Consider the following 26,833-nt stretch of genomic DNA (forward strand, 5'->3'; position numbering starts at 1 on the left):
TGGAAATGACAGACTTTCAGTGAGAGCTTTAAAGAACTGAAGTCCCAAGTCACTGACCTCTGTTGACTCCCAAACTCTCTGCAATTGAGCCCTCTTTGGAAGCATGAATATAACAAACAGACGCACACATGGCAGATGATCCACCAGTATCCCCAATGCATATCCCCGACAGTGCCAGGTCCCTTTCTGCAGCATTAACGTCCACAGGTGAATACCATCTTCCAATTTTCAGACCAAGCAGAGATAAAACTTCTATCAAACAGCCTGATCAGCACAGCCTGCAAGCAACAGGCCACAGGAGCCGTCAGACAGCCTCTCCTCCAACAACCAAAGCTCGCCGAAGCCAGCACTGCGCACGCAGCAAAGGATCAGCACTGCAAGGTGAACAGAGCAGTGCCAACCACAGCGCAGTTCCCTACAGCAGGGTCGGGTGTGGAAGATTGCTGCACTCTGCACAGGAACAGCCTTAGCGTCAAACAGTACTGATTTCTAGCAGCCGAAACAGCAGCTGATTTCCAGGATCAGGTATCCTATCCTGATCAGTTGAGAAATGCATTAGTTTGGTCTCACCCAAGCAGAGAGCTACCACTCATTGATAACCAACCTCCAGATGTAACAGGTGGGGCAACAGTTTCCTCCCACACATCACCAGCACCCAATCTTCATCAGCTCCATTAGGGCAACCCCTCTCATAAATAGATATTTAGCAACAGCCATGCCATAGAGGGCACAGAAAAAAAAAACAACCCAAAAACCAACAAACCCACGCCCCCCAAAAAAACCCCAAGTCCCCAGCTCTTCGGTTGTGTTCCTATGGCTCTAGCCTTAATCCTGTGATCCAGAGCTGAAGAAACAATCACGCACACTACCACAGGGATTAATCAAGAACCACCCGAGTCCTCACAGGATCTCTAAAACGATGGAGGCCCACCAGAGACAGAAAACAGCTCTTCAGACCAACACAAAGCACTGTTCCAACCAGCCGCGCAGGCCAGGCCCTCTGCGCCTCAGCTCTCTGAGGAAGCCCTGGAGAAATACCACCTCACCTCTTCCAACAGCCTTCCCCAGGAGCAGCAGGCAGAGCAACGCCTCTGAGCAGGCTGCACCACTGCAGTGCTCCCGAGAGGAGCGGGCTCCCGTGCCCCGGCCAGCTGCGAGGGTGGAGAGGCACCCTGCGACCCAGCCCGCACAGAGCCCCCGCGCAGCAGCTGCATCTCGTCGCCACAGGTCACAGCGCCTGGGCTGCTTCTCCAAACATGCAGCCAGAGAGGAAGGAGGCTCCTAATCGCATCAAAACTTTTATGAGGGCCTCAACCTTGCCCTTCAGGCTTCTCAGACAAAGCATTTATTGCAGCTCAGGATTAGTAAACCAGAGCTTTTCCAGGTGTGTGAAAGACCAGCTATCACACTGCCAGACAAAGGGAAGCCAAGAGACTCAATCACATGTGAACTGCCGGCAGAGAACTGCACTCGCATATCCCATCTGTGCCGTGCCGAGACCTCCAGCCAGCATGCACCGACAGGCAGAGGAGAGTGGACCTGCAGCACAGTCCTTCAAAGGGCTCAGCTCCTTAATGAAAGCCTTCCTGCTACGCTGCTGACCGGCAGCCAGGCGCAGGTGCCTCATGGGAGCAAAACGCCTCAAACCTCAGCCATTGCTCTGAGGCGTTTGGAAGGAAATTCCCCTTCATCTCTTTGACACTCAGGAGGTGCTCGGGTGTCCTGCTCAGCACCTCTGCATGGCGGCTGTCTGGCTCTTAAGACTCATCCGAGTCGCTCCTGGGAGGCCCGCTGCTCTGCGAGATGGCACAGACCCGCTGTGAACTCTGCCACAGCTGGCCGGGAAGGGGACTCCCAGCCCGTGCTCAGAATGAAAGCAAATTACAGGAGGTGGGATGCTTGGCCGCGGAGAGACATCTAGGGAAACAGCCCTGGGCTCTTTGCAGATCCTTGCAGATCACAGAAGCCTGCACAAGACAGCAGGAGGCTGAATCGCTTCCCACCTGGGATTTGCACTCGGCTGCCTTCACCGCTTCCTCAAGTCAGCAGTTTCTCCTGGATTCTCTCAGCATTTTTCGCAGCACCAAGGAGCCAGCAGCAGAGAATACAAGAGCCCCACCTTCTGCCAGACAGAAAAACTGCTAGGAACATAACCCTGTTTGTTTTCAGGCAGACAGTGGTAAATAGCAACTTCTTCATACTCCGGGATCAAGATCCCATGGCAGCAGTGAAACCAGAGTTAGTCAGAGTCTCTTCAGTTGAGCTAATTGGCTTCAGACGTCCATTAGGCCGCAGCGCAGCCGTGGACATGCAGCAGTGCCAATTCGAGCGGTCCCCACCCTTCCTCCTTCCCCTGTGGCGCAAGGGAAAGCTTGTGCAGCCACACGGCAAGCTCGGCTGGAATTTGATCCAGTTAATAACTGTTTCTGCAGGGCTTTTTTCCAGCCAGATCAGTTCGCTGATCCGGTTCGCTATGCAGCTACAAAAGCTGCTACGCTGTAAGCACAGGGAGCCAGGACTGCTTAAACCAGCTCAAGCTGCGCTGCTGCTCCACACATACAGCGGCAGCTTGGGAGGCTGGATCAGAAATAAACCGGACTCAGACGGTTCCCAGGGCAGCAGCAGGGGAGGGGGGGCCCATCAGCAGCAAAGGAGGAACTGGGGACTCACTGACACTTCCCGAGGCTGAGCGCTGCCCTCGGACACCACCCAGGAATTCGGAGGCAAGGGGACATCCAGGTAATGCCGCTGCACCCGTCGCTTTGTAAGAGCATCCCACAGAACTCTCTTCTTGCCTGATCCCGCCACTGGCTCACAGCTCTGGGCATGAAGGACTCTGGAAACAGTCTGCTGCCTTTCAGGGACTCAGCAGTTTGGAGATGTAGGGTTTTTTGGGGTTTTTTTTTTTTTTTTTGCTCATGACATAACCCTGGACTGCCATTCACCTACAAGGCGTTAACTGTCAAGAGTAAAACCAAGGGCGTGAGCAGACAGTTCCATATGCTCACAACTTCAGAAGTTTAAAAAACTCTCGCAGTCCTACACCCAGGATGCAAACAAGTTATGTGGGTGAACGGGCTCCAGTCTGGCTGCAACCGCCAACTGTGCGGCGACCCCGGTGCTGCAGCCACGGACACTGCCAAGAGCGTGACCCACCTGTACCAACCGCCACTCGTCCCCACAGTGGGACACTACAGTGAAACTGTCTCTGCTCAGCACTTACAGGACAGGAATACCTGTGCTGGAAGAACGCTTGGACAACCAGAGCAACAAAGCACTCTGGACTAGACCTGAAACCCTCAAGGCAGCAATTTCCCTGCTTAGCATGACTGAGAGTTCTTCTTGTCTTAAGAAAAGGAAGTTACGACTTTCAGACTTGTTGCAGAGGGCCTACGGAGCCAGGGAAGACATCACCATCCTTCCGGCAGGCTGCAGAGGAAGGAGGAGAACCGATACCTCCTGCAGAGGCCAAACTGGGCCCTTTACATGCGTTGCCCCAGCTGCTTTAAAATGCACCCTGCCTACAGCATTAGGGGGGATAAACCGGGCTCTTTCATTACTCTAACACGGAAGGAAACCGACCCTGAGGAAGTTGCTTCCAAGTTTCTCGTTTCGTAACTAGAAACCATTTATGGAAAAGCTGTTCGAGACAAACGAGAGCGCTCGCACCTCCCCACGCTCCGGAAAGCGAAAAGGCCCCAGGGTTCCTCTTCACCGCCGCCCGCAGCCCAGGCAACGAGGGAAAGCCGAGGGGAGTGCGCGGAGCAGCCGCGGCCCCTCCGGGGAGCACGAGGCGACCCGAGCCGCCCGTATCTCGCCCTAACCGCGGGCCCCGTGCCCCGAGAGCTCCGCTCCGCTCCGCCACGGCCCCCGCCGGGGACAGCGGCTCTCCCCGGCCCTTAGAAGGTCGCGCAAGGGCACTCGGGGCCCCGCTGCCGCACCTCGGCCGCGCCCCGGAGCCAGCGGAGCGCGGTGCGGCCGGCCCGGCCAGGCCCCAGCGCGGCGGAGGCGCGGCCCCGCGACCTGGGCACCCCCCCCCCGCCGCCCCGGGCCTCACCGCCCCCAGGGAGCCGCCCGCCGCCGCGGCCCGCGCCCCGCCCTACCGGCCCTGCTCCTCTCCGCGCTGCGGTGACAACGCCGCCGGGATCCGCCCAGCCGCCCGCGCGCCCCCGTACTTCCGGGAGACGGCCGTCACTTCCCGTTATACGAGGCTGCTGAGCCCCGCGCCTCACTTCCGGCCGCCGTCGCAGCGCGCTGATTGGCCCAGGGGATGCGCGCGCGGTGGCGGGAGGGACGATAGAGTCGGGGCGGAGGGGCAGAGCGCCGCGGGGCGGGGCGGGGCGGGGCTGGGCGCGGGAAGGCGCGCGCGGGCGGGGCGGGGCGGGGCAGGGCGCGGCCGAGCAGGCGTCCACAGCTCTAGACACGGTGCTATTTTATTTACGGCAAAGGTGAAAAAACCACCTCGGCCCAACAGGCAACCAGTAAAATTTATCCCAAAAATAACTCGGTACAAAACAGGTCTGCTTCAGAATTAAAAAAAACCTTTACAGGAGTTTAAAACCTATCCCAGAACGTAAAAGTAAAACAAATTCCATCCTCGGTATTAGTAGCCACAGCCGCAGCCCCCGCTGGGGAGCGTGGAGCAAGAGCGGAGTCCTTCCCTGCGCCCGCCGCCCGCCGCTTTAGCTGGTGTCCATCTGGAAGAGAGGAGAGGAGCCATCACCGTGCGCCCCGCGGCACCCCGCGGCACCCTGCCCGCCCCACTGAACCACCGCAACTCCCCGGTGCTGCCGGACGGGGACGCGCAGGTTCGAGCCCCGGCCGGTTCTGGCACCAGCCTGGGAGCGTCGGGCAGCCTGGGCACGGCTGAGGCAGCGCAGCGAGGCACGACTGCGAGCTGCCCTGCCACGCTCCCCCCGCCCCGTGCAAATCTTTGCAAAATCACGCTACTGACGCATCCCCAACGCCAGAGAAGACTGTTCTAAAGCACCAGACGTGCCCATGCCACTTTTTTCTGGAATTCTGCTCATCCCACTTCTTCCATACTCTTGCCTCGATTTTATCCAATTCCTACGCTGTCATCACGTACATGTGTGACGTCGGTTCTCTATCGAGGTTTTAATCTGGCTGTGGCACAGAGGTGTCTGAGCTAATTCTGAAGGCAGCAAGCAATGTGAGTGGCTCTGTATGTCAGGACTCATACACACCATCAGCATCAGCGAGCTTTCCTCCATTAGCATCCCATGTAGTTATTTCACATGGGGTTTTTTTTCTTTTTGTTTTTCCATTTCTGCAGCCTGTTATCTCTGTGGGTTTTGTTATGCAGCTACTGTTCACCACAGCTGTTCCAGCTACGTAAGAGCCCACCCTACACTGGCCCGGCGAGCTGGAAAAGGGGCTGTTTCTTGACTATCAGTAACAGTAGTTGACAAAGCGTTCTGGAAAATAAAGCCAACTACTGGACCAAGGCACTGCTCGGCTTCAGAGGGAGACTGCTTTAGTCCAATGACCTGGAAAACGCGCTTTTTTTTCCTGCCGTCTCTGGGCTGCCAACGTTTCCCAGAACAAGATGCTGTGGGGAACCTGTGGACAGCACCCAAGCAGCACTTACCCTGGCATTGTAAGCATCCAGCTGTGCATCTAGTTCTTCTGCGGAGAGCTGCTGTTTGGAAGTTCTTCCAGCTCCTCTGCCTCTCCCTCTGTTCCCGCCACGAGTACCTCGCCTGTTGCCTCCTCCACCACCAAATCCTCCTGAACCACCGCGGTTTCTGGTCATGCCACCTCTGTTTACACTGTGATTTTTGAAAAGCAACTGGTTTAGTGCATTCCAGTTAACCCAAAGAGGCACACAGAAGTTTGCCAAACAGGAGACGGATCCACGCTTCCTACACAGAGAGGGGCCAGGCACGTTCCCGCCCCGCGCTGACCGGGCGCAGCGACTCCCGCGGCCGTGCGGCATCTCACCTCTGCGCTGGTCTCCTCTGTGTGTCGATCTGTGACGTGACCAGCTGAATGTTCATGGGGCGCCCTGGAGGAAGAGCAGCCCGTGAGCTTACGTGCGGGACACAGGTGCGCGGGCTGCTCCGGCCAGCCAGCAAAATATGCTACAGAGAGGACCGTGCAGACTCACCATCCAAGGGGACTCCGTTGTACTGCTTCATCGCTTTCAGAGCGTCTGCCTTCCTTTCGAAATGCACATCTGCTGTCCCTAGACTGCGGCCAGATCTGTCATAGTGCACAGCTGCCTTCTTCAAGGTTCCAAACTCTGCAAAGAGTTCCTGAGAAAGAGAAGGAGAAGAGAGCACACGTCCATCAGTGCTATGAACACGACACAGCCAAGAGACGGCGCCGGCAGTTCCCCACACACAACCGCTCTCTGCAATCGCAGGCGCTTTTCAAAACATCACTGCCAACTCGGAAAAAGCATCAATGGAAAAGGGGAGCACAAGCCCATCAGGAAGATTTCAGAAAGTTGCCACAGGTGGCAAAAACAAGCAGGACTTCATATTCCCCACTGGCAGGGTGCATGTTTACAGCCAGCGAAGCAGACTCAAAGGAAACTGCGGGTCTTTTTGTTGAAGCTGGGTCAATGGGGTGACTATTTAAAAATAATCCAGACCCTAATCCATTTCCTAGAGGAAGAATGATCTGTATGAGCGCAGGGATTCATGAGATGATCACAGTTTTATTGTGCTGGACTTCCCCCCCAAATCTTTACTAGACCGGGTGCAATTTGAAAACGCAGCCCATTAGGAATATACCCCAAAAACTGAGATTAGGAAGGTCCTCTACTGAAGTGTGTCATTTGCTGTCATGAAGGATGGAAACGAAGAGGCAGCAACAGAGCCACCAATTTTGTTTCACAGGTTTTGTTTCACATTTAGGAAGTCAACAAGGACACCTCACCTTACTGAGTTTCTGCTATACCCCGTGCCTCAAAAGCTCAACGTCTAGGCCAGAGCTGCCAGGTGCCCAAAGGGACAGGCCACCTTCTACAGCATCTGCTGCAAAGCCCGACTGCCACGCAGCTGCCTCTGTGAGTTACTGCCCAAGCATCTGAGGGAGCACCACGCATGTTCTTCCACTTCCTAAGCAAGCAGCACTGCAGGCAGAGCTGCAGGCCAGCTCCTCCCTTGTACTCATTCACCAGAGGTGAACGTTACACAGCACTCGATAGAAGCTTTCTGGAACAGAGCGCAAGACGGGTGAGGCAGTGCTCAGACACTTCTCCAGAGCCAGCTTCCCTTTGCACTGCAGAGAACCCGGGTTCCTCATGAGCAGCAGCGCACACTCAGGGTGTGACACTGCGCAGCTCCTCCGAGAGCAAAGCACGTTCAAGGCTCCTTCCAGCCACTCTTTCCTGCTGATACACTGCCCGAGCTGTGCCGTACCACGTTAATGATGCGATTAGTGTAGAAACAAAGAAAGCAATCACCACATCTGAGGCAGTGCTAAATTATGGGATGGGTAGTAACAAATAGGTGCAAAGCCATTAAGTCAGCTTTGCTGAATTAATAAGCCACAGGTAGAAGTTCACCCACACCTCAGCCCAAGCCAGCGGTGGAAAAGGCAAATCTCAACTGCCACACAAAGCGCAGGAGCCGGCTAAACCAAGGTGACTTCACAGAGCCATGTTTTACACACCAGGGCCTGACTATGACAAACAAGAAACTTACTTAAACTAAATCTGAACTTACATGAGAAAAAGAGGTGGTTTTAAGCACATTACCCAGTAACTAGGTGACCTGAAAAAGCTCACTCCCAATTCCCCAGACACAGCCAGATCGGCACGTGAAGTAACCGGCATGAGTTAACAGATGAAGAAAGCATAGAAGTGGTTGGTTGTTTTTTCCTGGTGAGGACGTGAGGACCAGAGCCCATTTAAAAGGAAGCGCTTTGCAGCGTGACCGAGCCAGCAGAGCCCCCACTGGGGACACACTTGGTATTTGCAAACGTTTATTTCTGCACAACTCGCTGCCCACTCGTGACCGTGCCCTCATGGCCGGGTGGGAGCACCATGCCTCAGCCCCTCCCAACCCGTGCAGCCACAGAGGCAGATTGCACCGTACACCCAACCGAAAGAATCCAGCAGGTTCTTGCCAAAGGCACAGCTGAAACAAGGAATACAACCACAACAGGTGACTCGGCTAGGAGATTTAACACACCGGGTACCACAGATGCTGCAGCACAGGGGAGCGTGCTCTCCCTCACAAATAACTCTTCCCAGTTACACCGATAGATGCGTCCATAGGAACACCTCGACACTCAACAGAGCGCAACTTTAACAAAGCTGCACAAACAGGTCCCGTAAAAACAGAGCATGCAGACATACACGTGGTGCAGTTATGGAATTTCTGCGGTTACGCAGCCCTTAAGAATTTATGCAGTTTACTCTAAATTCTCCAGGCACAGCTGGATCCAGCCAAACAGCAGCATTTTCCCACACATGCGCCATCGCAGAATCACTTATGATGCAACTAACTACCGCTCTGCAGAAGACAGCGGCTTTTCCAAATTGCAGCCCCCTCGAGATCACCAGAGCCGTGGCAGAACAGATGCTAGCGGCACAAAGCCCATCACCACGGCAGAGCCAATTCACTCAGGGATCTTCCATCCCGGCCGCGGAAGGGAGCGGGGCCTGCGGAGCTCCCGCGGGCACCCAGCGCTCCCAACCGCGACGCGATGAATTAAACCCCCTGTGAACGCCCCCCGCGCAGCCGGCAGGGCCGCTCCCGAGCCCCTACCTGGATGTCCGCATCCGAGACGCCAAAGTCCAGGTTTGAGACGAGCAGCTTCCCGCCGGTCTCCACGCCGGCCCCCGCCCCGAAGCCGCTGTCGAACAAGTCGTGCTGCCACTTCTCGGGGAGCTGCTTCGGCTGCAACGAGACCGGGAGCTCGCTGACCGGCCCGGGGCACCGCGGGGCACCGCAGGCCACCGGCGGCCACCGGCCACGCTGCCCGCCCCGCCGGGAGCGGACAAAGGGCCGCCCGGCGGGCCCGCCCCCCGCCCCGCCGCCCCCCGCGCGGCCCCGCCGCCCCATCCCGCCGCCACCCGCCGCGCCGAGGCCCGGCCCGCACCCGGTCACGGTCCCCCGCGGCGCCGCCGAGCCCCGCGGGCAGCCGCCGCTCCCCGCCCGCCGCCGCCGCCGCCGCCGCGCTCCATACCCGGCTGTAGGGCGCGGGCCGATTCCTGCCGCCGCCCCGGGCCATCACCGGCCTGTTCCGCACGGGGCCGCCACCTCCCGCTCGCCCGGCTCCCACGCCGCCCCGGCCGGGCCCGCCCCCGCGGGTGGCGCCGCCCCGGCCCCGGCCGCCCCGGCCGCCGCCCCGGCCGGCCCCCCGCTGGCTCCGGTTGAGCTTAATGATATCGTCCAGGGACATGTCCATCTTGTCGGCCATGATGGCGGCTCCGCTCCGGGGCCTGCACTTCCGGCCGCGCTGCGCCGACGCCGGAAGCGGAAGAGGCGGGGCCGGCGGCGAAAGGCGCGGCGGCCGCGCGCGCTTGTGCGCGGGGGCTTGTGGGGCGGGGCGGGACTTCCGGCGGGGCGGGCGCCGCAGGGCGGGACTTCCGGCGGGGCGGGAGATGCGGGTGCGGGTGCGGAGCTGGCACGGCGTCGCCTCCTGGCTGTGGGTGGCCAACGACGAGAACTGCGGGATCTGCCGGATGGCCTTCAACGGCTGCTGCCCCGACTGTGAGTGCGGCGGCGGCGGCGGCGGGCGGGGCGGCCTCGCGGCTGCGGCCCCCCCCGGGCCGGGGCTGACGGCCTGTCCGTGCCGCAGGCAAGGTGCCCGGTGACGACTGCCCGCTGGTGTGGGGGCAGTGCTCGCACTGCTTCCACATGCACTGCATCCTCAAGTGGCTGAACTCGCAGCAGGTCCAGCAGCACTGCCCCATGTGCCGCCAGGAGTGGAAGTTCAAGGAGTGACGGTCGGTCTCCGCCGTTACACCGGCCGGCGCCGCTTCCCGCTCCCCGCCGCCGGCAGCCCCGCTCCCCTCTCCCGGTCGGGCTGCCCTCAATAAACGTGCGGCCGCCGCTCCGGTGTCCGGTGTCCTTCTGCGCCCGGGATCGCTGCTCGGGGCGGGGAGGGCAGCGCCGCGGGACCGGCCGGGGGGAGGAAAGCGGGGGCTGCCGGGCGCGGGGGGGGGGAGATCGGTGTCGGGACCCGCCCCGAGCCTTGCGGGGCCCCTCGGCGACCCGGGGACGGCTGCGGGGTCGCCGGCGAGCGGCTCCTTCCCCGCGGGCCCCGGGAGGGCGGGCCGGGCGGCGGGGCGGGGGCGGGCGAGGCGGGCCCCCCGCCCGGCTATAAGGCGGCGGCGGCGGCGGCCCCGGAGCGCTGCGGTCCCGCCGGCACCATGCGCGCTGCCCGCTGGCTGGGGCTGGGGCTGGCGCTGCTCTGCCTCTGCCGCCCCGCCGAGCCCTGGTACAGGCAGGCGGCCGGGCCCCGGCACTACTCGGTGGGCAGAGCCTCGGGGCTGCTCTCCGGCCTCCGCCGCTCGCCCTACGCCCGCCGCTCCGATACCGACGGCGCCGCCGAGCCCGGCCCCGGCGCGCTGCTGCCCGGCTCGGCCCGCCCGCCCGTGCGGCTCCACGCTGCGGTGAGTACCGGAGCTGCCCCAGGGGCTCGGGGCACGGTGGGCACCGGGGCTTCTCCCGCTCCCCGCGGGACCCTGGGCACGGCTGTGCTGGGCCTGGGGCCCCCCGCCCCTCCGCAGCAGGAGCGGGGTCCTCTGCGCACTGGGGCACAGTGGGGGCTCCCCGGCTCCCCCCACCGGTGCCGCGTCGCCCAGGAACCCCGGTCCCTGTTGATGGTCTCCCCGCAGGCGCTGTGCGTGACGGATGTGGCCCCAGCGCCGTGGAGCTGCCGGGTGCTGCCCGGAACCCCCGGCACTTTCCAGTGCAAGGCAGATGTGACCGTGTCCTTGGACCCCGTGGAGTGCGCAGATGCCTGAGCCGGCACTGGTGGCTCTGCGGTGACAATAAATGTGCTTGGGCTGGCTCCATTGTGTCTGTCCTTGCAGGGGAGGGAGGGGAGGTGGGGTGGGGGGAGCTCACCTGGTTTTGGGATGCTCGGGGCTGCTCTGCTAGGGAAAGCGGCACAGAGAAAGCATCTCACCCACGAGGGTGCTGAGCTCCCTGTGGCCCCCACAGCTCCCTGAGCCCTGCAGGGCCTTGTCTGGGGCTGGGGGCTGCCCCAGGTCAGGCTGAACAAAGCTGGGGACGGGCTGTGCCCTGGGCAGGGGGCAGGGCATCGTGCTCAGGGCTCTGGAGCCTCTCCGGGCGAGAGGGCAGCGACAGCCCGGCTGGGAGTGCGTTGGGGGCAGCAGGGCTGGGGCTGGAGCTGAGCACAGTCCCCAGCCTGCGGCTGTGTGGGGACTCTCGAGTCCCCAGGGAGACGGGCAGCCCCATCCCTGCTTCTTCGTGGGTGTTGGGGTCGGGGGCTTGTGTGGCCGACTGAGCACCCCCCACCTGCTTCCTGCTGCCCGATTTGACTCGACCTCAGGGCTCCACCAAGCTACAGGGACCAACACCAGCACTGGCGTGGCCCTGGCCTCGCAGCTCCACTGCCCCCAGGCCCCTGTGAGCGGCTGTTCCCACCCTGAGTGCCGTGGCTGTTCCAACACCCGGCAGAAAAAAAAATCACTCATGGATCACGACTGGCAAATTGCTGCCCCGCTGGCAGCCCCAAGGGCCAGCCTGACACCCACGCTGGCTGCAGGGCACGGCCCTGGGAGCCTGTGTGGGCAGCACAGTGCCGGGCTGAGCTGTGGGGAGCAGCAGGAGCCGATGGGGCTTTGCAGGGCGGTGAACGCAGGCAGGGAGCACCCATCCCTGCGTCACCCCGGCCAGGAAAGGCCCTGCTGCCCCCCGTGCTGCAGGAGACCCAGGTGCAGCCCCCACCCAGCACTGGGGCACCCAGCCATGCTCCAGCAGCAGGACATGGGATTGGTGACAGGAGCGGGGCAGCAGCCCCCTGACCCCAGCTGCTCCCTGGCAAGGGCCCCCCCCACCAGGCATCTGGGGGCGAGACCCAGAGCATGGCACCTGGCCCGGTTGCAGTCCCCGTGGGGGTCACCAGGGCTCTGCCTCGCCCAGCAAGAGGCCCTTGCCCCGGTGGACGCCGTGCTCTTTATGAAAGGAGTCCCCTCCGTCCCCCCAAGTGCCCCTGGCTGCAGCCCAGACCCACTGCGGTTTGGCTGTGCCGCAGTGTGCTGCACCACGGCACATGGGCCTTGGTGAGGCCCTCGTCTGCCCCAGGGCAGGGCACAGCCCAGTCAGAGGCTGCTGGTGCTGGGGTCTTCCCAAGAAACCTGGTGGGCACCAGGGCCACCGGCCACAACAGAGGACACTGGGGGGGGGGGGGGGGGTGTCAGTTATAAGCGCCTGCTGGAGGTGCTGTGGGGTGCCAGTGCCCGCCCCTAAGCTCAGCCCCATCTCTGAAATCCCACGGGCACCACCGGTGCTCCAGCAGCTCAGGACAGCAGCGGCGCTGCGCGGGTGTCCCAGGCGCAGCCCTCCTCCTGCCTGCAGCAGTAACGTGCCAGCTTGGCACCGGTCCCGGTCCCGGTGCTGAGCTCCTGCCCAGAACTGCCAGCATAGTGAGCGGCTGCAGAGACCCAGCCCTCCCGGCGCAGCGGGATGAATGTGCTGGTGTGCCAGGACCAACGTGCTGCGAGGAGCCAGGTCCAGAATTTGGCCAGGGTGGCAGCGGCCAACAGAGCGACCTGCAGGGCGTTGGGGTCTGCTCGCCCCATCGCCCCTTTCCGTAAATGCCTAATGGCCCTGGGGGGGGGGAACAAGCCCCGACCCCAGCCCTGCTCCAGGGGCCCTGCACCGTGGCAGGGTCTGGGCCAAAGCTGCTGACTCCCCTCAGTGGGGTCGTGGCTACTCTTACAAGATTTAATTGAGGCACAATGGTTTCAGGAAATTAGTTCCCATTAGGGAACCATCGGGCACTCACTGCAATCTGCATCGCAAGGCAGGTGTCAAGATGGGTGCAGGAACCGGAGTCTTGATCTTCTGCAGGGGGCAAAACAAACAAACAAAAAAACCCAAACCACAGAAAACAAAGTAAGTCACAGACTTGAAATTCACACCATTTCTTTTCCCCCCCATTTAAACTCCCTGTTCATTTTCGCCCCCAGGTCTCACAGGTTGTCAGTAAACAACAGCTTAGAGGAAGGGCCCAGAGGCACTTGGGGAAAGGAATATCATATGCAAAAGTTTACTCTAAAAACTCTGAAACAGCTCTCAGAGGCCCCAAGGAACAACAGCTCCACCGCGCTCCAGCTGAGCAAGCGAAGCTGACGTTTCCGCACAAATAAGTTATACCAGAGGGCAAGCACCCGCGCATGGTGAGAGCAGAAATAAAGCACTTCTGTCATTTTTTTAATAACGAAGGTACCTGTTTGGGTCCCAGAGGCAGCTCATTTACATGCAAATGCTCAGCCCGGGGTAGATGCGTCACCGTGGCCAAGTTGTTTGTTTTTAATGATAAATTCTTCTGCGGTCTCCGTGGGAAGGGGCCGCATGCTGCAGCAGGGTTATTTGTGCACTCAGCAGCCGGCAGATCCCGGGAAGGGGCTGACAGCTCGGAGTCACGGCTGCTTCGGGGGCAAGGAGCAACTTTGCCGGCTCTGGGCAGCAGTTGATGTGCCCCGAAGCAGCGGGGTTTCAGGAGGGTGCACAGGGCAGCTGGGGGCTGCGATGCAGAGCGGAGCACCAGCTCTGCCCCAGCACGATGGGGTCCCAGCACGCGTGTCCCCAGTGCCCGACAGCTGCGCTGCCCGCACCCCACAGCTGGCCTGAGCCGCTCTCCTCCAGGCTGGGACTTGCCCCGCTCCCACACCCCGACTGCAGCTGGGATGAGGAGGACAGGGCTCAGCCCAATCTCACAGACCCTCGGGGCAGCCGAGACCCCCAGCCAGCCGGCAAGGACCTCACCCCCATTTTCCACCAGGGTGTAGCTGAACAGGGAGCCAGGGCACAGCCTGCAGTGCGAGCTGGCTGGTGCAGCCCGCAGAACGGCCGGTTCAGTCAGGGGCAAATCCCCGACCTGCCCAACAGCAGCAGCCGCCGTCACCCCTGGTCAGGAAGGGAAAAGCCCTGGTTCTGGCTGGAGAGCTGCAGCAGAGCAGCCTCTGCACAGGAACAGAGGAGCAGCAGCAGGGGCTTGCCTGGACCCCCTGGGAGGGAGGTGTCCATGCCCCAGACCCTGGGGAGCATCACCAGCCAGGCAGGGATCCCAGCAACAGGCTTTCCACCCCAGCCACCATCCTGCCACCACAGCAAGGCAAGACAGACTTTACCTTCTGAGAGAGGAAGCACCTTCCTTCTTGCCAAAAAGAGCAGCAGAAGTTTGGGATCACACCTGCACCCTCCAGGGCCACCCTTTCCTCTTCTCTGGCTGCAGAACTGTTCCTCCCAGAGCACAGCCCCGCCGCTGAAGAGCACTGGCAAGCTGGGGGAGAGCCCAGAGCACAACACGGAGCACAGCAACCGAGGCTGGGAGCAGCGAGGACCAGCCAGCCCTTCCTTGCTCTCCCGCATCCTTCCCGAGTGGGAGCATCTAGATCTCAGCAGTGGCCTTGGGGCTGCAAAGGACAGTGGGGGGAAGCCCAGGATGAGTGGACACACTCATGGCATCACCTGTGCTCAACACGGCGCAGGGATGGCACTGCTGCTCCTGCCCCAGGCACCCGAGGGGCTCCAGCTGCAGCAGGAGAGGAGAGGAGGCTCCAAGTTCTCCAGTCGCCTCTGGCCCAGCGCTTGGCAGGGAGCGCTCCCACACAGGTGGGTGTCTTTGCTCTTGTCACGGATGACACATGAATACATTCTATGAATATTCTATTCATTACTGAAATGCCAATATGCGAACACAGGCTCTGGGATTAGCAACTACACAGACATGAGACCCTGAGCTCCCCGGCTGATCTGTCCCCACCACAGCCCCCCCAGGCAGCAGGACAGACCCACCGCGGCTGCTCACGGACGCTGCTTTGGCATCATGACACACCAAGCGATCAGCAGAATAATTCAGGTCACCTCCTCCCTCCATACCCACTTGCCCACCGAACTGCTGAGACACTCACCTTTCCAATGCAAATTCTGCTGCAATTTGAGAGTCCAGAAAGCATAAACCCCCAGAACACAGCAAAGACCCCCTTCACACAATCTAGTTCAATTTTCTAGTGAATTCAACAAAAACATCCTCCCACAGTGAGAACAAGCAGCTTCTAGCCAGCGTGATCCCCAACCCCTGCACCAGAACAAACCCGATGTGCCCGAGCTCAGGCTGGGCTGCCCAAGGGCAATGAGCTTGTTCTCAGGCCACAGCGGCCTCTTCCCGGCTCCCATCAGAGCTCCTGGGAAAAGCTGCTGTCGAAGAGTCTCCAGCTAGGGGCCTGGCCACTTTCTGCTACCAGAGCTCGAGCCCCAAAGAGACCAACACACAACTCTTCAACATTTTATTAATGATCAGCAACAAAAGTTTACAACAGAGAGGACAACAGAACTGGCGTGGAAGGACCGTCCAGCAACAGTGCAGGGAGCAGCACAGGACACCCACCACAGCACCCTGGAATGTAAGAGGCAGAAAGGGGCTCAGCCCAGCACCCATCCTCCTCAGGCCCTGCACCTCCCCGCAGGGGCACGCGTGCCGCACGTCAGCCCTCCGAAAACAGCCGTGGAATTTCAGCTGACAAGGTCCCTCCCTTAGGTAACCCATCAGGCACAAGTGGACTCTGGCGGCAGCAGCAAGCTGGGCTCTGAGCAGCGCCGGGTCCTGCTGCCTCGTGACAGGAAGAGCCTTTGGCAAATGCCCCCGCGGTTCCTACGCCTCCTGCGGAGATATCCCTCAACCTGCCAGGGAAACCGCAGAACCGAGGGTCCCTGTGCCACCAGCCACCCGCTCCGCTCAGCAGCTGCCGCGCCGCTGCCTGCTACGGGGGCAGCAAGCGATTCGCTGGCGCCAGTCACAGCGGAGAGAGGCTTTATCCACCTAAACCCGATGGAGCTTTGGGTCCGGCATTTGTGCAGAGGCAGCAGCTGAGAAGAGGCAGCACAGTGAACCTCAGAGCACAGGGCCTGTCAGCACCTCCAGCAGCCGGCACACTGATGGTCCAGCATCCCTAACCGAAAGCTTGCGGGAGGAACCGCAGGTGCCGTACCCCTTCCCCGGGGGGGCCATTCTCGCCAGTCTGTCCAGCCGCCCCTGCTGCCGCCCGAAGGACTCCGGTCAGGACAGCCGACACTGGGCGGGCAGAGGGGGCCTGGGTGGCTGCTCCATTTCCCTCCTACTAAAAGCCAGAAATGGCAGAAGGTAAAAGCACATCAACATGTTAAAACATTAGTTATAATTAAAACTGTTTTGTTTTTTCCTTTTGTCAAATCTCCTCCTGGGAACGGGGATGGGGGCTGATTAACGGAGGAAAAACTAGGCAGCAGGATCCCAACTCATTATGTCTGCATAATTAGTGCAGGAGGAGCCAGGACAGGAGAAGGTAGGACAGCACATCCTGCATGCCGGCAGCGGTGTCCCCGTTCAGGGGCCCCCTCCCAAAGAGCTGTCTGCTCCTCAAGAGGGCGAGGCTGCGGCGCTCTGCAACCACGCATTGGCTCTCTGCTGGCCTAGTGCTTCTCCTCTTCCAGTCTTTTCATGGCCTCCAGCACAGCCAGCTCTTTTGCTTCCTTCTTCTGGTTCCTAGCTTCAAACTCCAGCCTGCATCAATCACAAAATGCCATGAGATTCTCATCCATCCCTATCTCTAGTAGACTAAAAGCACCTGGAGCAGGGGAGCACGGCCTTCTCCTATGCTGCTCTTTGTTCTGAGTACTTCAGAAACCTCACCAGTAACCCCCAGGCTCCTCGGAGAGCCAGCACCCAGCACTTCCCACAACCGTTACCATCACTCTGAGGTCCTAGGCTCCCACACTGGCCAAACACTACTTATTTCTCCCTCTGCGGAAGATGCCGCTATTCCATGCTTGGTCTGTCCTGGGACAGGCCACTTAGAGACGTAATACCAAAATCAAAGTTTACCGCTGACCTGAGCCAAGGTCACTGAAGGTGAAGGGCTCAGGCCTAAAAGAACAAAGCTCTGAAAGAAGTGACATGCTAAATCCCCAAGAATACAGCAAGGAAATTTTATCATCAATAGTGGAGGAGGAAAAATAATAAAATGTGCTGTGAAGCACATTCTAACATAGTAGAGCTTAGCTGTTCCTTTTCCTGTACAGTCCAGTACATCCACATTTAAGCAGCCTGCCCAAGCTGTGAAAGATGAAGGACCAGTTCACTGATTCTGTGCCTTTAGATAACCCCTTCTCTTCCTGTTTGATCCCATTAATTAGCCCTCAGACAAGCTGGATGGAACAGTATGTGACAGAACTGGGAGATGAAAGCCAACCTGTTCTTGATGATTCTTTGCACAATTAAATCTGTGGTCAGATTGCTGCCACTGTCCACCAGCTGGAAAATGCCACGTCTCTTTGGTTCCTGTGAACAAACGCAGCAGACTGAGCTGTGAAAAACACACAGGACCTCTGGTTTTACAGCTCAGTACTGAAAGCTGAGCAGAAGTCATGGCAGGTCCTGTGGGCACCCAGCCAGGCACAACACAAAACGATCTCCTAAGAGGCAGAATAAGTAACTGCTGAAAGCAAAGCTTCACCTATACGGGAGCTGAGCAAGGCTGCCTAGGACTGGCATAGAGCAAAGATTACAGGATTTCTCATTCTGCCATGAAGGCATCAGAAACAGGCAAAACAAAACAGTGACTAAAAGAACAGAGCTTGTCGTGAGTGATTTACAGGCGACCCTCAGGTGGGTGAAAACCAGCATCACCTGCCAAGGACTTGCTTGGGCAGCATCCTCTGCAATACAAATTCTCAGCTCAGGAACACGAGCAAAGCCATGCTCTATCTATCGAATGCTGACAAAGAAGCATGGACAACAGCAGCTAGTAGCTTACCTCATATGGATCAGAACCATCCTTGTCTGGCACCACCTCGGTCATCCCATGACACACAAGTGTTACCTGGAGAAGGACACAAAGTCGCTGACAAGATCCAAAAGATGACAGGGACTTCCCCTGCCACCGCACTCACTGCGGCATAGCTTGGAGATCAGCAAAGCCACCCCTCCTGTACCAGGCTTGGCAGTGCATCTGGAGCTCCCTGTAATCTTGCTGAGCAGCACCGTCTCTCTCTTACACACCTGTGTTTTCCTGCACCTTTAGCTCCCTAAGCACATCACACCCCAACATCTTCGTGTACATTTATAGGCAAAGACTCTCACCCTGAAGTGATCCAGCAGATCAGCAGTGACAGCGTAGGGGGCTCCAATCACCACTTCCGAGACATACTAGAAAAGAAACCAGGTAAAGAGTACAGATTTGGGGCTGGGGGGGGAACAAAAAAAAAAAAAAAAAAACCACCCACAGAACAAAACAGAGGCCAGCCTGCTTCCCAAAAAGACTTGGCCAGGTCATCTGGTTACACAGTCAGGAACTCAAATAAGGGAACAGGAAAGGGGGTTTAGCAGCTACTGCTTGTCACACAGCATCTTTTTTGTTCCACCAAAGAAGAAGGTTTCTGGTAGTGTGTATACAGCAAATCCAAAAGTTAATTGCTCAGGGCATACGTTTCTGAGCCTCTCCACATTTCCTTCCCAGAAATTTTCTCCCCTGCTACAGGGAGCAGAGAGTTTTCTACAAGAACAGAGCTGCAGAGCAGAGCAGCACTCTGCAAGGCATCCTGCCTTTTCACTGCCGGTGGAACAGAGGCGGACAGGTTCAATAGCTCAGGTTAGCCTGGACGACAGAGGAGCCTAGTGATTCCTCCTGAGAGCACACCAGCACCTCTGGCAGCCTGAAGTGATCAGTATTGTCTTTGCCTTCTCAGTGCACACCAAAGAACTCATGCAAAATTGCTGGCTACAGGCAAACACCACCCAGCTCCAGGCAATTTCTGGAACAGCACAGAGGCACCTACCCTACAGGCACTTACCCTACAGGCCAAGACACTGAGTGTTCTCTCATGGATGTTCATGATGGGATAGTTCTTCCCTTTGTAGCGATTTACTTCCTAAGGCAAAGCACCAGGCACAATTAGAAGACAGACAAAGCAACCCCCTTTTCCTTTGACTTTCTCCCCAAATGAAAATTCTCTATTGGCCAATACATCCTTTTCCTGTCTTCCAGAGCACAGCCTGCTTGTTTCAGAAAGAACAGGTGCCAAGCTGCTCTGTCTTTGGACAACGTTATATACAGACCTGATCAAAGTGCAGCCCAGCAATGATGTAGGGTTTTTCTGCCAGCTGGTGAACCTTCTCCAGGAAATCTACATGCCCAATATCTGTAGACCTGTTTAAGGAATTGAAGCTAACATGGAAAATAGGGAAAGGAAAGCAGAAACAGATGCACTGAAAAAACACAGTGGGAGACAGGAATCCCAAGGATTTTAATTTTGCATTACTTGTTGCCTATGTCTTAGGAACAGTTGCTTCCTCCCTCCTCAGGCTCCACAGGTTCTGGACAAAAGCCAGACATCTTTTCAGCTCCACCTTACATAGACTCAACTTTGCCTCTGTCCAGAATTTCTCCCTGTTTCGGGTGTTCCGGCACAATGCCTCAAAGGCTGTCCCAGGGTGAAGTGTCTGCTCCAGATGCCCTGTACAGTCACTTGGTCCATGACAGACAGTCCTCAAGAGGGACTCAAGTGTGATCGCTAGAGTGTGGAGAGTATCCAACTGTCTTCCTGAAATCCTCCAGCAGCCACAAATCTCTCTGGAGAGGAGCTGTAGCTCCTTTCTCAGTGTCCTGTGACTAAGAAACTGCCAGTAAGAACTCCTGCCTCCCCCCCTCACATGCACACCCACAGAAAAGGGGGGGGGGGGGGGAGGGAGAGGTAAATATCCTAGTCTGGTGCCTCAAAACATGAAAACATTAAAACAAAAGACCAACGCTACTTTCTTGACAAAACAGAACCAAGGATACGGAACAGGTCGAAGGCTCCGGCCACATAGATGATAGTGTCTCCGGGCTGTGGTTCCTTCCCTGATGCAAACTGGATGATCTTCTGAGATGTCTGCAGGAACTGCGAGACACCAGTCCAGGGACTGTGACCTTTTGGCCCCTGGGAAAACACACACCACACACGTTTCCTTTTCAGGCTCCAGGAGTGGGTTTGGACAACACACAGAATGCAGCTGCAGGCGATTTGCTAGCCTTAATTTGCTAGTACGTATACAACTCTTAGCAGCTTGGACTTCCTACGTTCCTGGCACCAAATATTTGTGCAGTCTCACAAAAGCCCTTTTGTGTCAAACACAGTCTAAATCGTCCCCTCAACAGCCAGCTAAGGAGATGCCAAAAAGAAAGCTCAGGAAGAAGGCAACAGGGCAGTCTCGTATTTCCAGGAGAGGCAAGGCTTAGTAAGGGAGACAACACACAACCTACCTACGCTCTTCTCAAGCCTTAAGGCAGCCTACCCATCCACCTGGCCGATGGCATGCCAAGCTGGGAAGGGATCACCCAGAACTCCAGCAAGGGCCAGAGCCCAGCGCCAGTGAAACCGAAGACGGAGCTTTATCCCCGCCGTGTGGCAGTTTTGGAAACAGCCACCGAGGCACCCGCTCCGGCCCCGCGTCGCTCCCCTAAAGCTAGCTGCTCTACAAGACTTGAAAGAACAAAGACAACTCAGCCAAGACCAGGGCAAGCCATACAAACGGCAGCATGCAGAAGGGGGGCTCAGCTGACAGGGGTCATGCAGGGTACCTGGTGCCCAGATACTCTCCCCAGATCCAAGCACCAGGAAACAGCCACGCTGGAGCAACAGGCCCCGTAAAGCCTGCTCAAAAACCCAACATGGTAGAGGACAAAGAGGATGATTCAGCCCAGTCAACAAACCCCCTGTGAGTAAAAAAAGACTTACTCAAGCTGTAGGTCCAGGTGCTCATTAATCAGGGACAATCCAGCACCCAGGAAAAAGAAGAGGGGCTTATAACTCTTTAGAGGTAGCCCAAGACGTGAGCTGGACACAACGGCAGAGAGCTACTTGAAGACCAGGCATGTGAATTCTGCAGTACAGCATGCTAGCTACATGCCTGCTACATAAACGCTTCCCAGACTTAATGCAACATCTTTAGAAACATGAGCACTAAAAGGAGCATCCACAGAGGCTGTCCCTAGGCTAGAACTACAGGCACTTGGGTCCCAAAGGAAGCGGCGATAAAGAGTTTACAAGCAAGCCAGAAAAACAGCAAAGGCTCAGTGTGCGCAGCAGCTCCACGGTGCCGCTGAAGGACAGCTCACTCGCTGGCCCTGTGCAGCCACATGTGCCTATTTCACTGACTATGGTAGCTACTTCATGGGGGCAGCAGACATTTACTGAGGTTACTACTAAATGTGGGGGGAAAAAACAAGCCTGCAACACAGGCCAGAAAGCACATTTGGAATCCTTCTGAGACAGGACAACAACCAGACATCCACGATCAGAACTCACATTACCTTCCCAAAGTTGTCAGTGTGCTTCCGATAGTCTAGGTCCTCATCCTGAAGGGAGATAAAGAGTCAAAACGTTTAAGCACTCATATAGCTCATCCAACAAAGAATATGCTTGTGTGTGGCAGAAGTGCTGGGGAGTCCAGGCTCAGACTGCACACCATCGATCCCTGGCACTGAATGGTGACAAACTGATTAATATCTAAACCAGAGTCGTGTCCCAGCACAAGTCAAATGAAATGTGTCCTTATCTGATCCCAGCCTGGCACCACACAGTGACAGTGGTTCTTGCCCAACCTGCAGACCTGATAGCGTTGCACATCTACGTCCTCCCTCAACTACACAAGCCCCTAACAGGACAGTGTCCCTCCTTCTTGCAAAGACACTCCACTAGAGACAGGCTCAGATCTCTGCAGACAGCTAGTAGCACTGTGACAGATCTTGGTGTGAACTTACATATTACAGCTCAGCCAACCTAGCAGCTCAGCACACTAAAAGATCTCCCTCTACCCCTGAATTTTCTTGTGGGTCCCTTGTCTTGCCCCTGCTGTTATCTAGGCGATTCCATTCACTGAATTTCTTGTTTACCAAGTCAATTCAACTCATTAGCCAACATAAAAATACTTCCTTTATTTTCCTTTGGTTAGGTTAGCTATCTACCAGGTAGTGAGCTGAGGAGACTAAAGAAAGGTCTGGTAAGACTAGTGACAGCAGAAGGCAGAAGCATGCAGCTCAGTGGCAAGGAAGAGGACTTTCCAACTCTGGCAGCACTGTGGCTGCACTATGTAGTTTCACCCCTGGAGAAGCCATAGGCTAGCCTGGCACTCCCATAATGCTCCTGAAGCCCACACCAATCACGAGGGATCGAAGCTTTTATCCCTCCACCTCTTTCCAAAGCAGCATGGGCTGAGATCACACTGTGATCTCAGGCAGGCTTAAGCAAACATAAGCAGGGTGTTTTGCTGCCACTGCCCATAATCAGCTTGCCAGTTCTCCGTGCACCTAGGAGCCAGACCCAGGAGCTCCACTGCCATTTGGGACAGCAAAAGGAAAGAGTTGGCATATGCCCTGGACTCCAAGCTCCCACCCAAAGCCCTCTGACTCACTATGTTGCTGTGGTGAGCCTTAGTCATGAGCAGCATGCGGCCAACGAGGTCGGTAGTGGACACGCCTTGGGTGCGTTTGCATTCCCTGCAGGGAGACAAGCAAAGGATAACGCAGAAGCCACAGGAGCATATGCCTCTCTCTCTTCCCACCATTACCACAGGAACACCTGTGACACCTGACAAATCCAAACCAGGGACCATCCTGAGAAAGTCTTCCATCTACCTGCTCCTGATATAGTGTTCATTTGCTGAGCCTCTGCATCTTCTTCATGCCACAGCAACTGCTTATATGAAGAAAGGTTACCTTGCACTGACTTCCCAGAGCCAACTCCCAGTGAGGCTTCAAGACCAGAACTAGCACCTGCCAGGAAGAGGAAGGCCCTGCCAGTCTGCAACACGTCCCGGAAGCCAAAATGGTGGGAGCAACCGAAGCTCTGACACACGTTATCGCAAAATTAAAGTGTGACCTGAAGATAGGTGTGTCTCATCTGACTTCCCTTCCGGGCAGGAACTCCCAGAAACTCTGCCCAAAACAAGATAAGAAGGTGAGCAGCAATGGGTTACCTGTATCGCCCAGCTGTCTTCACTTCCTCATAGGTATCTTTGCCATCTATTGTTAAGGTGATGTCATCTGCAGAGAGAGAAAAGCCTCAGAACTGCACCCCAAGCCTTCCTGCACAAAAGCTGTTTTAGAATGACAGTGGTAGCTGAACAGGTCCAGCACATAAGCCAGACTAGAACTCCTGCAATTCCGAATCTCTGTGCATACACGTGGGATACACCCTGCATCCAATGGAAATGTCAGGGCTTTGCAAGACTACCCGGTGGAGACAGGCATATTCCGGGATGCTAAACACCATTAGCCACCCGGTCCACCATTTTTTAGACAGTCCAGAAAATGTGAGCCAGTTGCCCTTGCAGTGAATCCAGCAGCAAGCACAACTGAATTACTGTCTGAATGACAATAAACAGCTACCATCAGTCTCAGTATTAAAAAGCACTTTAACTTCTCTAGGACTGGTTTTAGCTGTTGGGTCATGTTACAACTTTTTCAGTCAATTAAACAATCCTCCAACAGCCAGTCCTTCCCCTCAGTGATGGCACTTCTACAGTGATGTCAAGCTACCCTTCTACAGAGTTAATCCCTATTCATCTCGGGCACGGTTCCCAACTCGCTCTACAAAAACACCTCTCACCTACTTTTAGCGATAGTATAAAATCTTCACAAGTGAAAACCTAAGCTGGCTTTCATTTGGCAAACCAGCCAGTTTACAGTGCATGCCGGCAGCTCACAAGCACTCCACCTCACGCAGTCGGGTGGCACGCTCGGGGAGGCTGAGGAGCTCTTCTCAAACCCCACGCCCTCCTCTCAGGGCACCGGGACAGGAGAGGAGAACACGCTGCAAGCGCAGCTCTGTGTGCCAGGAGAGAGGCAGAAACAGCGGGTTTGCTCTCCCTCACCTTCCTAGTTAAGCTCACCTATTTCAAAACTTATCTTCTGCATAAACACAGCCTGGCAAAACTGCAGCATGCAAGGGTATTATTCAGGTAGAAGTACTGAATGATTCGGCAGAGGGGATAAACGCAGAGAAACTGGAGCAAAGGCCACAAGTGCTTCTCTGTTGCCATAATCCCTCACCAAGCCTAGCAGGGGTCACATACCCCAAACACACATTCAGGGCAGGCGATTAAGTTGATAAGCAATTTGATAATCACCCCACATGAAAAAAGCATATTGATCTTATACAAGTTTAATGATTTAGTTACATTTAATGAAATACCTGGCTTATCAATAGCAGGTCACTGGGATCAGATGAGGAAGCATACGCAAAATGAGTGCAAAGACTACTCCTGATTAACAAAATACCTTTGGAAGGGCAGGGAGGAAGGGCTGAGGCTGAATGAACACAAGAAGCAGTCCCAGGAAGGGACAGAGTACACAAGTTCTGTTTCCTCAGAACACCGGTTCTCTTCAGTGACTATAAACCAAAAAGTGTTCATAATAAGAACTAGGTCTCTAACCACACGGTTGACTAAGCCCTTGAACAGCTTATGAGCTGGATAAAGAGAGAGAAGCTTTTCAGATCTGATCTCATCCCGGGATAAGTAGATATAAACACGATTGTATTGCCGCACACTTACCTTTTTAACAGTGGTTTTTCACAGTTTTGTAAATTACTATTTCCCCCCCCACGCAAATTTCTGCTGGTGCTAAGGGCAACCTCAGGATAATTGTCAGACAACGCGTTTCACCTTTGTAAGTGAAAGGGATGCTTAAAACCAAGGGGTCTGGCCGCTCTCAGGGTGCCTAGCACACAGACTATTTCTCCAGAACACCAGAACAGGAGTAGCCACGCTGCCCAGCGCAGGTGTTGGTAAGGCAGACCCTCTGTACACGAGGCATCCTCTGACGGCCAGCACTAGCCAGAATGTTCCTCGGTTTGCAGCAGGGAAACCAAGAGCACGCAGGCCCCGGAGGGCCTGTGCTAATACAGCTATTGCCTCAGAATACCACTCACCACCGTGCACACAGAAGTCACAGTTATATTTGTCCAGGGTTTCCAGTGTGGTGACATAGGGAGCTCCTGGAGCAATCTCATCCACCCACTTGATGGCTTGCACCATTTTGTACCTCTCCTCCTGCGTAAAGACAGGGGGGCCCTTGTGCTTGGCAATCTCCTCTGGGTGAGAAACAGAAAAACCCAGTTAGAAGCACGTACTACAGCTACGAAGACTCTCACCTACGGGAGCCTCACTCCTTTCACAGGCAGGCAAACTTCACTGGGGGCCTCTGCTTGGAATTGGTTTGTGGTAGAGAAGGAAGCCCCAGCTAGATCAGAAAATATTTCAATTCAGTCACGTTTCCTAAGTGCGTAACAAGGGCCCTGGAATTCACTTGGAAGGCAAAAGGTCTCAGTGCCTCCCTGTACCCAGATACTTCCTACTGGGGGGACTACCTGGGCCTCCATGCAGCCCCCAAGGGGAAATTCCCCTTTTAAACAATAGTTTCATGCTACGCTCAGTTCATGCTAGAAAATATGCATCCATAAACCAATTTTAAATCCATCTTCACATGCAAGAACTAGTTCTAGCACTCGATTTTCAGGTGGGCTTGAAACGAGTTTTCTCTACACAGTAATTTGTTTTGGAATACCAGTTCTGCAGTTTGCACCAGCCAAACCAAACTGATTTTCAAGTGGTTCAACTGTTTCTACAGCACAAAATACAGATCGCCCCACAAACGAAGCCTGCAAGCTCTGAACTACCTAACCCCCACTCTGGAAAGAGTGAGAGGGGTGACTCCTCTCCCTTGCCCAGGGAAGGTACATCTCTCTTTTGGAGGCTGCTGCTCCTTGAGCAGATGCAGAAAGAACCTGCTTTGTACCAGGATATCTCCGTTCTCTCGGGGCTAACGTTGCTGGGCGATTCTAGAGGCAGGAGGAGGTGAAAAGCTGGGAAAACCTCTTACCATCTGTGTGGACTCCAACAATCAGATAATCTCCCATGGCCCGCGCCTGGCGTAGCTGGTTCGAGTGGCCATAGTGCACCATGTCATAGCTAGAAAGACAACGGCCCCGCTTCAGTCCGGGGACACGGGGTGCACTTTGCCGGGACACTGCAGGAGGTGACCTTCCCCCTCCGCAGCCTTAGCAGGACACCTTCCCCGCGGGCTCAAAGGTTTAAAGTCTCTCCGCTATCTGTCACCATGCCGCGACCGAGGTGTCCGCCGCCGGTTCAGCGGGGGAAGGCGGCAGCGCTCCGTCACGCCGCGACGAACCTGCCCCAGCCATGGGCCGGGGCACGGGGACCCGGCCGGGCCTAGGGGACCGGGACAAGAGGGCCCGGCGGCGGGGCCCAGGCCCGCGGGCGGCGGAGCCCAGGCCCGTGGGCGGCTGGGCCCGAGGGCGCTCCCGGCTGCGGAGCGGCCACGTCCGGCTGCCCCACACACCGGGGCCCGGCGGCAGCTCCGCGGGGAGGGAGCCGCCCTCCCGCGGGACGCGGCCCCGGCCCGCCGCCGAGCCCGGCCGCGCCGCGGTCACAGAGGAGCCGGAGGCACCATGGCAGCCAACACGGTTTATTTCTGCGGGCGCCGCGCCCGCCCGCCCGGCCCCGCCGCCCGCCCCACTCACCAGCCGTCGCACCAGACGCGCACGGGCCGCTGCGCCGCCGCGCCGCCCGCCGCGGGGCCGCCGCCCGCCGCCCCGTTGCGCAGCATGGCCGCGCT

At 57.0% G+C, this 26,833-nt stretch overlaps 4 protein-coding genes across 8 annotated transcripts; 2 read left to right on the top strand and 2 right to left on the bottom strand.

Moving 5' to 3' along the window:
- Window positions 1-4,415: 4,415 nt before the first annotated feature.
- On the bottom strand, window positions 4,416-9,399 carry ALYREF (Aly/REF export factor). Its single transcript, XM_075719961.1, has 6 exons — window positions 9,166-9,399; window positions 8,745-8,876; window positions 6,131-6,278; window positions 5,965-6,028; window positions 5,612-5,792; window positions 4,416-4,697 (listed from the first exon to the last, which is right to left on the bottom strand). The coding sequence occupies exons 1-6, from the start codon at window positions 9,397-9,399 to the stop codon at window positions 4,683-4,685; spliced, it is 774 nt and encodes a 257-aa protein (XP_075576076.1). The 3' UTR covers window positions 4,416-4,682.
- A 184-nt stretch (window positions 9,400-9,583) lies between these two features.
- Window positions 9,584-9,961, top strand: ANAPC11 (anaphase promoting complex subunit 11). Its single transcript, XM_075720069.1, has 2 exons — window positions 9,584-9,692; window positions 9,781-9,961. The coding sequence occupies exons 1-2, from the start codon at window positions 9,584-9,586 to the stop codon at window positions 9,924-9,926; spliced, it is 255 nt and encodes an 84-aa protein (XP_075576184.1). The 3' UTR covers window positions 9,927-9,961.
- A 393-nt stretch (window positions 9,962-10,354) lies between these two features.
- Window positions 10,355-10,951, top strand: NPB (neuropeptide B). Its single transcript, XM_075719393.1, has 2 exons — window positions 10,355-10,567; window positions 10,823-10,951. The coding sequence occupies exons 1-2, from the start codon at window positions 10,355-10,357 to the stop codon at window positions 10,949-10,951; spliced, it is 342 nt and encodes a 113-aa protein (XP_075575508.1).
- Window positions 10,952-15,373: 4,422 nt separating this feature from the next.
- PCYT2 (phosphate cytidylyltransferase 2, ethanolamine) lies at window positions 15,374-26,768 on the bottom strand. 5 transcript variants are annotated; one of them, XM_075719405.1, is made up of 13 exons: window positions 26,739-26,766; window positions 26,078-26,166; window positions 25,128-25,289; window positions 23,173-23,239; window positions 22,609-22,693; window positions 21,509-21,553; window positions 19,997-20,135; window positions 19,273-19,355; window positions 19,008-19,085; window positions 18,298-18,363; window positions 17,972-18,037; window positions 17,408-17,496; window positions 15,374-16,719 (listed from the first exon to the last, which is right to left on the bottom strand). In XM_075719405.1, exons 2-13 carry the CDS (start codon window positions 26,157-26,159, stop codon window positions 16,629-16,631), a joined length of 1,053 nt encoding a protein of 350 aa, XP_075575520.1. In that variant the 5' UTR covers window positions 26,160-26,166; window positions 26,739-26,766; the 3' UTR covers window positions 15,374-16,628. The 5 variants fall into 5 exon arrangements, with proteins under 5 accessions (XP_075575520.1, XP_075575521.1, XP_075575525.1 ...); XM_075719406.1 differs by lacking the exon at window positions 17,972-18,037 and having other exon boundaries at window positions 26,739-26,768; XM_075719410.1 differs by lacking the exon at window positions 25,128-25,289 and having other exon boundaries at window positions 26,739-26,765.
- Between the last annotated feature and the right edge of the window lie 65 nt (window positions 26,769-26,833).

Source organism: Pelecanus crispus, chromosome 12, assembly GCF_030463565.1.
Source record: "Pelecanus crispus isolate bPelCri1 chromosome 12, bPelCri1.pri, whole genome shotgun sequence".
NCBI lineage: Eukaryota > Metazoa > Chordata > Aves > Pelecaniformes > Pelecanidae > Pelecanus > Pelecanus crispus.

Excerpts from the sequence above, each read along its gene's own strand:
- ALYREF (XM_075719961.1), bottom strand. The coding sequence starts at position 9,399 with ATGGCCGACAAGATGGACATGTCCCTGGACGATATCATTAAGCTCAAC. Across the intron at positions 8,877-9,165 it reads GGCCCGCGCCCTACAGCCGG|CCGAAGCAGCTCCCCGAGAA; the intron begins GTATGGAGCGCG and ends GTCTCGTTGCAG. Across the intron at positions 6,029-6,130 it reads CAACGGAGTCCCCTTGGATG|GGCGCCCCATGAACATTCAG; the intron begins GTGAGTCTGCAC and ends CTCTTCCTCCAG.
- ANAPC11 (XM_075720069.1), top strand. The coding sequence starts at position 9,584 with ATGCGGGTGCGGGTGCGGAGCTGGCACGGCGTCGCCTCCTGGCTGTGG. Across the intron at positions 9,693-9,780 it reads CAACGGCTGCTGCCCCGACT|GCAAGGTGCCCGGTGACGAC; the intron begins GTGAGTGCGGCG and ends TCCGTGCCGCAG.
- NPB (XM_075719393.1), top strand. The coding sequence starts at position 10,355 with ATGCGCGCTGCCCGCTGGCTGGGGCTGGGGCTGGCGCTGCTCTGCCTC. Across the intron at positions 10,568-10,822 it reads GCGCGCTGCTGCCCGGCTCG|GCGCTGTGCGTGACGGATGT; the intron begins GCCCGCCCGCCC and ends GTCTCCCCGCAG.
- PCYT2 (XM_075719405.1), bottom strand. The coding sequence starts at position 26,159 with ATGGTGCACTATGGCCACTCGAACCAGCTACGCCAGGCGCGGGCCATG. Across the intron at positions 20,136-21,508 it reads ACACTGACAACTTTGGGAAG|GGGCCAAAAGGTCACAGTCC; the intron begins GTAATGTGAGTT and ends GTGTTTTCCCAG. Across the intron at positions 16,720-17,407 it reads CAAAGAATCATCAAGAACAG|GCTGGAGTTTGAAGCTAGGA; the intron begins GTTGGCTTTCAT and ends TGATTGATGCAG.